The following is a 12,781-nucleotide window of genomic DNA, read 5'->3' as shown; positions in this document are numbered from 1 at the left end:
TCTTTAATAAATATAATTAATCAAATTTATTTGAAATATAATTTAATACACTTGAACAAGTCTAAATAACAACTTTGTAGAAAAAAATCTCTCTTATTTCATAACAAATACAAACAATAAAAATATTTGAACAAATTCTACTTTAAATATAATGATTGACAATAAAGATAAATCCTACATAAAAAAAATAAAAAAACACTTCAAATATACTACCAATATTATTTATTTTAAAATTTTAATCATAAAATTTAAAAAATAAAGATGCTTTATCAACTTGGTCACAACAAAAGTCAAGATCTACAAAAACTATAGCTTGTCATATTTCATTAAAAAGCTTATGTTTAAGTATTATTATTACCTTTATAAAATATTTCAATAAATCAACTCTACAAAACATCAACAATAAACTTGACCAAGATTCTTATAAGATATATTTGCTTATAATTTATATCATCTTAAAAAAAAAATACTACTCAAAGTTCTATAACAAAGAAAAAGACAACAACAGTACATTTCAAAGCTCCAAATTACAACAAAGAGAGTACAAAGCAACAAATACACATTGCAGAATCCTAGATTATATCAAATAAAGCACAAGGGAGAAACAACATATTGTAAAACTCTAAATCTTAAATTAAAAAAATAAAAAAATAAAAAATAGCAACAATACCTTGCAAAGCTTCAAATCACAACAAAGAATGCACAAAGTAGTAACAACATGTTTTAGAGCTCTAAAATACAACAAAAATAACACAGGATTATAACAAGACTCTAAATCTTAAAAAGATAATAAAGATTGCTTAAGTAGATGGATGAAAACATATTAACAATTAAGCTAATATATTAAAAGAAGTGCATGATACATTTATGAGTATCAATACAATACACTAGTATTATAATAATTAGATCTTTAGATAGAATTATGTCTAAGATTGTGACTCTTCTAAAAGAGCATCATCTTTATTTTATGATGAAGCATGTTAATTATATATATATATATATATATATATATATAATATTATAGAAATTTCTATATTTTCTACAACTACAAAAATTGACTTGATAAACACAAAAGCTTAATAATAGAATGGTACAAGATATGGGGAGCTAAGCATTGTTGTTGGACTGAATTTTATTAATTCCTTTGCATTTTGTCTTTGCTTCATTTTTATATAAAAGTAGGCTCCATCAAATAGAATGTCTAAGAATTGCAAAGAGATGATGAAAAAAAAATTCATATAATATTAATGTTCAACTAGATACAATTAATCTTTTGGATTTACCAAAATAGAGAGAAGAAGGGATGACTTTGTATTCTATGCCATTGCAAGTTGTAATAGCAATTTTAATTTCTTTATTTGTTTTTGAATAGGATTTTGTTTTTGAATATATAATCTTCACCACATAATCAATTGAATGTTTTTTTCTTATTTTTTTATATAATAATATTTGATTCTTGTAGTATTTTTTGTTTGTTCAAACTTTGGAAAGATAATAAGACTTTAAAATTTTTATTATTCTAGTATTTTACAATCAACTATTGTAGAGAGTTAATCTTACAAAAATTATTATTTTTTGTAATTAAAATTATTATTATATTCTTTTTTCTTATGTACCTATATTTAGAATATATTTATGAAATTTCCATCAAATTTATATATATATCACTACTTTTGGTCTAAATTGCTCTTTAAGGTGTATTTTTTTCTTCACAAAATTATTATTATTATTATTATTATTATTATTATTATTATTATTATAATATAGATTCTAATTCAAGTTTGTACAAAGTCATGTTTGTTAAATAGTTACTAAGTTTATGTTTTTTAAACAACATAATCAAACTAATAGAATACAAAAAACAACAACAGAGTACAAAAGAATGATAGGCAATCAAAACTTGTGCAATTATATTATCCTTCTAAAATCCAGATTTAGCCAAGAAACTTACATTATTTAGAAAAAATATCTTATATAGTAAATTATAAGATGAATTACTTACAATTTTGATTGATCTAAAAAACACAACCATCATTATTATAATTAAATAATTCTATAATTGAATAGAAGTTTTTCTATAATTATTTATATTTTTTGTCCTTTTTAAACTTCTTTTAGTTATATATTTTTTTTATTATTTAAAGCTTTTATTTTTTGCTAATCACATCTTTTATTGCAATCTTATTAATTTTGAAACAATTAATAAAATATCAAATTTAGGATTTTAATAATAATTTGCAAAATTAATATTAGTTGAATAGAAGAATTTCTATGTTAATAAATAAAAGTATGTCAACATAAATATATTCATTAATTTTTTAATGATTGTTGATGATATATTAAAAATTATTATCTACTAATTGATTTAAATATTTATTTTTTATTACAATTTGAAGATATAAAGTTAAAATTAATTTGATTTTTGAAATTAATTTTTCAAAAAAATATTCTTAAAAAAATTAATAAAAATTATAATACTGATTTTAAAATAATTTATTAGAATTTTATAATATTAAAAAATTATTAAAAATATTTTATTTATATCTATATTTGTAATAAACTTTAAATAAAATACAAGATATGTCATTTTGGTCAAGAAACCTGATATTGCAAAAATAGAGGTGTAAAGATTTAATATTTATAGATGGGGAATAAGATGCATTAGAAAAATGAAATATATTTGATTTAGAATAGACAATAATCAAAAAATCATATCAGATTGATAAATTAGAATCTTTTCTTAAGAGCAAATATTACAAGATTATATAAATATGTTGTTTGCTTTCTACATTTTAAGCAAGCAAAACTCTTTTAAAATAAATTCTAAATATCTTTTATATTAAATAAAATCATATTTTTCTTTAAAAAAAACATATAATTGTATTTGATTTTTTAAAATATATAAGCTTTTGAATAAAATTTTGTTAGATAATTTTTTAATTTTTTTTTAAAAGAATTTTGTGATGATTGATAAGAACAGATACCATTAAAATAATATGGAATAAGAAGTAATTGTTCATTGTGCAGCTTAAACATGTAATTACTTCAAGCTTAAAAAAAAAAATAGTTTGTTATTGATTGTATGCAACATTATCTTTACTTTTTTGAAACAAATAAAGAATGCCTAAGAAAGGCATTCAAAAAAAATTGTTGTTTTTAGTCAACATGTAATAAATACAACTTTTAACAACAATATGTTTTTAACAAAATTACCAAAGATTTAAAATATGTAGTATTATGAAATAATTGAGGTCATCCCTGCCGAAATAACCCACACGAGCAAAATGCTTCCTATGCTCCCAATTGTTCAAGTCTCCCAAAACAGAGCGGAATCGTGCACCTAGTGCCCACTCGTAGATATCGGCGTAGTGTCCTGGACTTCGATGCATTCCCATGTATACGTCCTCATTAGCAAACCCAACAAGCTCCGCCTCACGCTCTGCAATCAGTTGCTTCAGATCTGTCAGTGCTTTATACATTTCACGGGCAAATGTTTAAAACGCATCAGTCTTCAATCCTTTCTTTCTTCAAGGAAACCCACAAGATCAAAACACCACCCTCCTTGACTGCATTTTGCTTGCTCTGTGTATTACCCTTCTTGGTTGGTTGTGCAATCTCCTCTGCTTCCGCCATGCGCACACACCCTATTGCAATGGAATTCCCGGGTCTCACGGACTTGGAAAATCTCTCCACAGTAACACCTTCCTCATCAACATCCGGTTCTACACCAAAAAAACAACGTTTACTAGCTCTGATTTCTCACACGTCGTTTCGTCTTTACCCTATTGATTTGTTACGAAGAGAATTAAATTGAACAGCTTCTGATAAACTTCTCTAGAAAAACATTCTAGTAACTAGTAAATATTCTAGTAAATGTGGTTTGATTGCTATGATTTGTGGCTCACCAAATTTGGGTGCTTGCGAACTTGTTCTCGGTCGGATATCAACTGAGAACGGTCGTTCACACGTCATTGGGAACCGATTTGGATAAGGAAAAGATTAGGGCCGAGAAAAAGAAAAAACCGCTGAAGCACCAACATGCCAGTGTGAACACCGTAAATTACACGATGACGTGGACCTCCTTCAGAATCAGGAGAATCGTCATGCCACGTGAGAGTCTACGAATTCCTCTTCTCTTTGGTTCATCCTCTGTATATGTACTATAACTGTACATTTCAAAGATCTACAAGTTGAGGCTTATCTGAATCGGTGGGGGGCGGGGGGGGGGGGGGGGTTCATCCCTACCTCCTCCCCCCGAGGCTGATGAACTCACTCCGGTGCTCTAGTTTGAAGCTCGCCGTGCTTTTGCTTCTCACTTGTTTGCTGCTGCTTCTGCTGCTTTCGGCGATGAACCTACGTCTTTAACCTGCGTGTCATTGCTCGTGGAGCTTCTCCGTCAATTGAATAAGCTGTAGAAGAGCTCTGACGCAGGTGGAGAGCGTTCTTGTAGCGGGAGATATAATTCTTGGTGGTAGCATGTAGTTTTGGGGGATTGGGAGGAGCAATTTGGATTTGGCGATGGCGGCATTGTCGTCGGCCTGGGGCGTGGTTGCCTTGGAAAGCAGAGGAGGGTTGGGGCACAGAGGGCAGGATGGTAATGTCAGCTCTTGCAGCGGGAGGAGCGACAGTGGCGTGGAGTGTGCAATGAGGTCGACGAGGGCGAGCCAGCGAAAGATTGCGTCCATGCGGTTAGTTTTCGACTGCTTGGCTTCGGGTGGCAGTGTTCCGTGGTGAAATTGGTAGTTCTGGAGCGGTTGGAATGCTGCTTTTCGTAGCTTTGTGAAGGGGTGACTCGCAGGGTTTTGGAGTTGGATGTTGCGCCTGTGAAAGTGCTGTCCCTGAGGTTTTTGTGGAGTCCGGAGAATTGTGTAGGGTTCCACACGAATGTGCGATCTTGGATGTTAACTTGTTATTTGTACTGGAATTGTGCTGGTTTGAGTTCTGGTACAAATGCTTATGGAGTGTCGGCATTGTTGTTTTTCCAGGATTAAGCTTCAGTCGGCGCTGTCGAGGTGTGAAGCGCTTTTGTCATTGTCAGTGTATCCCGTCCGAAGTTCAGTGCATAGTCGAGCTCTAAAAGTGGATGATGTTTTAGTGACTGAGAGCTGGCTCAGTAGCGAAGAAGAAGTTTCATGTCATGATGCCGAAGAAGCGATGGCGTTAGCATTGGAAGCTGTGAAGGCTGCCAGGGCTGCTTCCTCATACGCAGATGCGATGAAAGTGGAGAACGACGAATTCCCGTCGGAATTCGATTTGCTGAGGTTGGAGAGGGCTAGGTTGAATGATATGGAGCAGACTTTTCGGGAGGATTATCATGCCGAGGCTGCAATGCTAGAAGCAGAGCAGAGCTATGTTCAGAAATTAGAATTGTTGTTGGAAGATGTATCCACTCTTGTTGGCGAGGCAGAGGGTACCTCTTCGGTAGTGGCAAATCCAGGTACTAGTTACAGCCTCAGTATTCTCTACATTACACCACCTCGTCATTCTCTGTATTTCATTTCAAGTGTGTGTGTGCATTTGTGCATTCTCTCTCTCTCTCTCTCTCTCTCTCTCTCTTTTTCTGGTTAAGTTGGCTCTCAACTTTAATGTTATTGTTATTGAAATTATTCTTGTGGTGAAGAGTTTCAAGGAGTTCCCATGTGTGATCTAATTTCGAAAGCCTATGCTGGGTGTTTTTCATCAATTCCTTTAACCCCAACGGCAGACGGCTAGGTTTAGCCTGTTTAGTATATGTTCTGTCTGTTAATGATGTGTCAGAATGCATGTAAGCCCAAGCAGGGATCTCTTCAATAAAACAGTACTTGCAGGGGTTCGTTAATTAACTTATTCTGAAACAATCTCTGACTTGCAGGTTCCGAAAATGCGGAGACTCTAGATGTGTTGCCCCCAACCAAGGTTTCTAATGTCGCAGTGAAATCGAAGCGTAAAGGAGAGAGACGAAAGAAGCGCGAGCGTGCGTTGGAAAAGGCGGAGAAGTTAGCAACTGCTCTTGCTTCTGCGCCTCCTGCGCCTAGGCCCAAGAAACCCCAGATCTCGCAGGAACCTACAGACCCGGTTCGTGCATATTTGCGCGATATTGGAAAAACCAAGTTGCTCACAGCATCGGAGGAAGTTGCTCTTTCTCGAAAAATCCAGGCAAGGGTTTCTTGTTAATGTGCTTCGTCAACTTCACAATATGTTGAAACTTTGACGAGTTTTATTGTTCGGACCTGTTTAAAGGTTGTATTAGAAGCTCTGAAAGGCAGTAGCCATTTTCCTCGTCATTAAACGTAGATTCCAGCGATCTTTTTTCAGCTATCGCAATACACGGATCATTACAGCAACTTGAATTCTTCATGTTTGAAGATTGCATGTTTTCATTATCTGGTTCTCAAGAGTTGTGTTCTTTTCTGGATACCTGGGAGAGAGTATTCTATTACATAATATGTCAAAGTCCCATGCACATGAATTTTTTTCTGAACCTCGTCTGTTCTCTGTTCTGTACTCAGGATCTTCTTGTGCTGGAGAAAGTAAAAAGTGATTTACAGCGAGAGATAGGAAGGGAGCCCAGCATTGGTGAATGGAGTCGAGCTGTAGGGATGGAGCAGAATGCATTTGAATTGCGAGTTAAGGAGGGCCGATATTCGAAGGATAAAATGGTGAACTCGAATTTGCGGTTGGTTGTATCGATTGTCAAAAACTATCAAGGCCGGGGCATGACTCTTCCTGATTTAATTCAGGTTCGTTTTAAACGGTTTTTATGCGTTCCTTTGAACCAAATTTCCTAATTCCAAGCGGCAGTTTGTTTTATTGCTTTGTCATATCTGACAGAGCTCATACAAATGTCATTTTCTTTGTTGAAACAGGAAGGGAGCATGGGCTTGATTAGGGGAGCCGAGAAATTTGACCCGGACAAAGGGTTCAAGTTCAGTACTTATGCACATTGGTGGATTAGGCAGGCTGTAACACGGGCAATTGCGGATCAATCTAGGATCATTCGTTTACCAGTGAGTTATTTTGTTACTCAGTTAGTATGTAGAGTAATCCCAGAGAGTGTACCGCATTTGGTATAGGGTTGGGTTTTTTGAGTTCGCAGTTTGCAACGATACGATCATCCATAACTAGATGAATAAATAAATGAGCTCAGCCTTGTATATGTTCCCACTGAAATGAGCACGTTTTAAACTTTTTGAAGTTATTCATTTACTACTGTGTACAGCCTGATTTTGTGCAGCTATCTGAAGACTGATCTGTGTTTGGCCATTGTTCTGGCAGATTCATTTATACGAAGTTATATCTCGTATCAATAAGGCCAAGAAGATGCTGATTCAGGAGCATGGGCGGCAGCCACGTGACGAAGAAGTTGCTGAACTGGTTGGTATGAGTGTAGAGAAATTGAAATTCATAGTGAAGTCAGCTAAAACCCCAAGTTCGATGGATCGGCTTATTGGCAAAGAAAAGGATCAGTCAATAGGGGTAAGTTTTCAAGACAGTATTGTTATTTATTAACTTCTAGCTACCTAAGAATGATAGTTGATGGTAGCTGAATTCTGTAGTGCTCGTTCACTATTGCCTTTTTATCACGTAAGTTTCTGGTTTTGGCCACAGATCTGATTTGGAGCCTTTGATACTGTAGGAAATGATCGCTGACAAAGACGTTGAATCACCTGAGGATGATCTCATAAGGCAAGTCCTGAAACAAGATGTAGATGGTGTTCTATGCACTCTCAATCCAAGGGAAAGAGAAGTCCTCAGACTGCGTTTTGGACTGGACGATGGCCAGTCGAGGACTTTAGAAGAAATTGGGACACTCTTTAAAGTGACTCGGGAGAGAATAAGGCAAATAGAGGCTAAAGCAATGCGCAAGCTGAGGCAGCCAAGTCGGAATGGGGTTCTACGGGAGTACTTAGACGTGAAAGATGGCTAATGGATCATCATTCCAATGGCAATGCACACAAATCTGCAAATAGTTAACATTCAATAAAGCTTGAACTGTTACGTTCAATCTTTAAGGCTGTCAAGGCTGTGTTCATCATTCATGCCTCAGTATCACCGCTAGCTGCCTTCGTGACAACAGAGAAAGAAATATCCATTTTTCGGGGCTGTTTTAATGCAGTACGTTTTTTACGTGTTTATGTTGTATATATATATAGAGATATAGATATATTTTCTTCTCTTTTCTTTTTTCCTAGTAATTGTAATCTGCTCAACATTCACAATAAGAAAAGTAGAGGGCATTCAAACACTGTTCAAGAAACTACTTCCCTTCCTCTTTGAAGGCATAAATGTGTGAGAGATGGCTGCATTGCTGTGGAGCTGAGCTCCACATCTTAGGAGAGAATTGTATGCATGACCTGAAGCTCCTTGAATCCATGGATGTGCTGCACAGACTGTGAGGAGAGTAACATTTGATATTTCTACTTCATCTGCTTGTCATCCGTGCATATCTATAGATATGGCTGTCACGTAGTTACCACAAATTTTCTGATTAATTACTAACAAGCAAGCCATTGCTGAGAGTTCTTGAAATATTGGAAGAAGTGTATGATTAAGGGGATGAGATTTATTTTTTTATTTGATACATATACACATATATATATATATATATATATATATATATATGCGTACAAAAGTATTCTAGGTTGAAGATTTAGAATTTATTAAAATATACTTACGCAAAGAGCCATTTAAATTTTCTATTCATCCTAAAAATAAGACACGATGTGTCGACCAGGTGAAACTTGGCAACTGTAGCATAAGCAGCGATCATTCATTTCGCTTCATGTAGGTAATTAGGTTAAATGCGGTGTTCAGGTGCAACTTGCTAATTCATTGCACAGATGATGAGAAAAACTGTACTTGAAGATCACGGTACTATGTTGCAGGGAGCTGCATAGAGCAGCAAAGGGTTGGCCTCCCTTTCATGTCATAAAACTGGTGCACAGCACAATTATGACAGTGATGTAATATGTTGAGAAAGTCTAAACCAACAGACAAGATCAATCCACGCCCTTTGTTTCTCAACCCGCTCACCTAAGTCTATGACTGGTAACTGTATAGGTACATGGAGGAGGACTAAGATTGGGTCCAAATTGTCCAGCAAGTTCAGCGAAAGTAATGCCCCAAAAAACTGGAATGCAAACAAAACTCTTCCCTAGAATATCAAAGAATATTGATATTTGATCCTACAGCGGAAGTCCAGCAGAAGCACACCTCGTACTGGCAGTGATTCATTTGCCAAAACAAGCTCATATAAATTACATGGACACATCAAGGGTGCCCTCTAACAGAGTGCTTCAACCTCACAATTTGGGTTGAAGAGGCTACCAGGTTTAGGGTTGTCATCACTAAGACTCATATCTTGCAAGTAAAAGAATCCTGAATGCGAATGTGCACTCCTGACAAAGGACCTCCTACAGCGTCAAACTCTGTAATCACAACTGAGAATATAGTACAAGCCGTTTGAACACTCTGAAACCAGTTGATGCCACATCACAAACACAGCTTGTTAAGCGTTCCACATTTCCACCGACCCCTATGCCAAAAACCGAAAAACGGCATCCAGGTTCTTGAATCAGGAACTATTCCACCCCCACGTTCTGTCTGCAGCACATTCAACCACACAAGTTGACCAAGTCGTATACATCATAAAGTAGGACGTGGACACGGTCAAATAAAAAAAGTTGGACAAACAAGCTACATAAGAATATAATATTTAATATAGAAATAACCAACTTCTCAAGGATCACGGTATTTACAAACTAATGCTTTAGGTTAGCAATGTCAATAATATTAAGGAATGGAATGAAATAACACTGCTTTGAACTCACCTGTAAGTTCTGTGCAAGAGTGTAGGGAACTCCACGCAAAATCTTCACAAGGAATAACATCACACCCCTTTCATTTCCCGTTTTTGATCAAAACAGTCTGTCCTTCCACCTTAGAAGAGTGTTTGTGCTGCAATGTGATAGCCACACCTATTAGCACGTCCAGCCACATGAAAACTGCACAAAAGGATGAAAACTAACTACGTATTAAAACCACATGGCCCACCTTCTTAGATTTGTGCTTATGCCCGTCGTCACCATCTTCCCCATCGTGTCTCCTCTTCTGCGTCCAATAGACACTATTATTTCTGGTTCTGTATTTGTATTCTACAATAACAGAGGTGAAAAACCCTGATACACACGAAGCCCAGAAGGAACTCAAAAACTGATGCCATTCAATAAGTTCACAAAAGGCACAGCATTCAACAGACTCAATTACCTTTTTCTTATGCTTCTTCTCGCCATTCTCTCCTTTGCTCCGATCTTTGTCTTTGTCCTTGTCTCTTTTCTTGTCTTTATCCCTATCTTTCTTCCTTTCCTTGTCTTTGTCTTTATCCCTGTCTTTGCTGCGGTGCTTATGCTTCCTCTTCTTCTTTTCATCATCTTGATGCTTGCTCTTGGAACGGATGATGGGTAATCCTCTTTCAGACTGCAAGAAGGTATTGAGCACATTAAAACTGGATTGCGCTGGATTACTTACTGTAGAATAAAAGTTGAAATAATTTGCCGAAAACATGTTTGATTCGTTCTGTGGGTATCATTGCTAACCTCTGGTAAAGATATTGGGCCCGATTCTTTTAAAGCGAAAGCCCTTCGTAGCACTTCAATATCAAAAGGCTGAAAGGGCACGCGATCTGAAGGCATCGAGGATCCAGCGGGTCCCTGTATGAGTTGACCAAGCTCCATATCATCTCCCCTTCGAATTTCACTGTCTCCAACTACATTACTCAAATACTTAGAGTCGGAAATCGATGTTGGCAAAGGCTTCTTGCAAATCGCTTCAAATGGCTCCCTCAGTTGATAGTGAGATATGAGATCGACTGTTCCAGACAATTCTCGAGATCCTATGGCATAAAGATGAGGCATCAAACGTTAGTACATTTCAAGCCCCGAGAATAGCCCAATCAACTGAGCATACCTCATGAAATATAAAATTTCATGCAGTTCAAATCAACGGCCCATTTCAATTAACAGTAAACAAATCCTGTTAAGAACAACGGCAGCTTCGAGAAAGCTCAAAACAAAGAACTAGCGACTATATTGGACACCTAATGCATCAGATGACTCCGAAAGTTTAAAATGTTCTTTGTGGTTAAATATAGTAAAAGTTGGAAAAAAGCAGTCCTTATTCCATGTAGGTGTCACTTGATATGCTGTCAGACAAGTGAGAGCCTATACATTTCGATGAGGTGGTCAATACATAATATTAATTTGCTAGATAAATTATTTTTGCAGGGGAAGTTGGTGAGAATCCTGTCAAATATAAATTTGCAATAATCCACTGACCTACAAATAGAAAAGGGAAGGTTAGAAAGGAAAGGATTGGAGAGAACGCACTTGGAGCTACCGTAAGCAAACGAAACAAGCTGTCGCCAGTGGAAGCCATGCCAGTTATACTCTAAGAAGAAATAAGCGGAACCAAATAGAATCAGATTCTCTGTGATCTGCCAAACAACCCCGCATTCCCAGGTACAGCTCCAAGACCAAAACTAAGTATTGCCCTTTTCAGGGGACAAATAATTGCAGAACAAACGTCAATGAGTCAGGTGCGTGATCATCCGGCCCTGGAACTTCCCAGATAATAACTCTTTCTAGGTCAATCTAACCTGCATACTTCTGCAGACAGACGATCCTTCCTCTGATTAATTCAATCAGAACGGAAAGACGCGACTTCATGCGGGCTCCAATCTACTGACGTCTAAAATGCCCACATGAAGTCTCAAGCTTCGGTTGCTGTAGGAACCCTGACCTTAAGCTTCCGGAAACAGACTGACTTCTTCCCGACCTAAAATGTGCCCCACACGCATTCCCTTCATGAGAAAATGCTATTAAACCCATGTGAATGAAAATCCGATTTCTGATTCCTCCCAGACCAAAAATTTAAGAAAACCCAGAACATTTATTGAATCATTTGCCAACCATTCGAAACCTTAACATCAAAACTCCGCGAAAACGGTCCACACCATCTTGGAAAAATCTCGTGCTCCGTCTGCTGCTATCAAAAGCTAATCCCGTCCAAAAAGCTTTCCGCAAGCGAAATGAAACCCACTACTCTCCTAAACCTGCATGAGCTCTAACATATTCTCCCCACACTGACATTCCCCGAAACAAAAACACCCACGGCATATTGCAATTGAAAAACTCCCGCACGGGGTGTTTCAGATTAATTCCACCCCAATTCCATCCAAATGGTGAACAACCTGGACGCAATTTTTTTCGCTAGGCTCTTTGTAATGTGTTTAAGAAACAAGACCAGACCACCGGCCACATCCCGAGGTGCCCTAGCGCACGACCCTCGCATGCACAGCAGCCTCAGCGATGCATACAAGCAATCTCAAAAAGGATGCGGAGTGTTGAAGCACAAGGAGGGGAGCTAGGGTTGGCGGTAAGCGAGAATCCCAGGGTCTCCCCCACGGCGACGTCACGTCTGTACGCGTCCGACCGCGGTCGTCGGCGTCCGTCGGCGTCTCAAGAAAGCGTCGGCCGTTGGACTGGTTGATGTTGTTCTGTCCGCCGCAGCTTTGACGTAGCGTTTAGACGCCGGCTTGCGGCGATCGATGCAAGAGGGCCGTTGCGGGGGCACGCGGTCTTCCTTCTGCGTAAGGCCCCATTCGGAGGGCCTTCCGTGACATAATAATCCACGCGCGACTCATCTCTCCCTTTCATCCATTTTCGACGACATCTGTCCACTTCCAGAATTTACTGTCTCAATTACTTTCGTCTATTCTAAAGTGAATGTTCTTGTACGTGGCATG

The 12,781-nt window shown here is 37.4% G+C and overlaps 2 protein-coding genes and 1 long non-coding RNA gene across 3 annotated transcripts; 1 reads left to right on the top strand and 2 right to left on the bottom strand.

Moving 5' to 3' along the window:
• Nucleotides 1–3,086: 3,086 nt before the first annotated feature.
• On the bottom strand, nucleotides 3,087–3,807 carry LOC149989962 (uncharacterized). The gene is made up of 2 exons (XR_016502272.1): nucleotides 3,594–3,807; nucleotides 3,087–3,439 (listed from the first exon to the last, which is right to left on the bottom strand). It is a non-coding gene; the product is annotated as an uncharacterized LOC149989962 (long non-coding RNA).
• Nucleotides 3,808–4,276: 469 nt separating this feature from the next.
• Nucleotides 4,277–8,236, top strand: LOC112285745 (uncharacterized). The gene is made up of 7 exons (XM_024526831.2): nucleotides 4,277–4,688; nucleotides 4,986–5,437; nucleotides 5,852–6,135; nucleotides 6,489–6,719; nucleotides 6,846–6,986; nucleotides 7,255–7,455; nucleotides 7,616–8,236. The coding sequence occupies exons 1-7, from the start codon at nucleotides 4,519–4,521 to the stop codon at nucleotides 7,904–7,906; spliced, it is 1,770 nt and encodes a 589-aa protein (XP_024382599.1). The 5' UTR covers nucleotides 4,277–4,518; the 3' UTR covers nucleotides 7,907–8,236.
• A 976-nt stretch (nucleotides 8,237–9,212) lies between these two features.
• Nucleotides 9,213–12,376, bottom strand: LOC112285753 (uncharacterized). Its single transcript, XM_024526844.3, has 6 exons — nucleotides 11,364–12,376; nucleotides 10,575–10,870; nucleotides 10,246–10,455; nucleotides 10,033–10,089; nucleotides 9,810–9,936; nucleotides 9,213–9,582 (listed from the first exon to the last, which is right to left on the bottom strand). The coding sequence occupies exons 1-5, from the start codon at nucleotides 11,410–11,412 to the stop codon at nucleotides 9,880–9,882; spliced, it is 669 nt and encodes a 222-aa protein (XP_024382612.1). The 5' UTR covers nucleotides 11,413–12,376; the 3' UTR covers nucleotides 9,213–9,582; nucleotides 9,810–9,879.
• Between the last annotated feature and the right edge of the window lie 405 nt (nucleotides 12,377–12,781).

Source organism: Physcomitrium patens, chromosome 1 (genome assembly GCF_059467195.1).
Source record: "Physcomitrium patens ecotype Gransden chromosome 1, ASM5946719v1, whole genome shotgun sequence".
NCBI classification, from domain to species: Eukaryota; Viridiplantae; Streptophyta; class Bryopsida; order Funariales; family Funariaceae; genus Physcomitrium; species Physcomitrium patens.
Note: the sequence above shows the minus strand (reverse complement) of the source record. Positions and strands in the feature narration are given on the sequence as shown.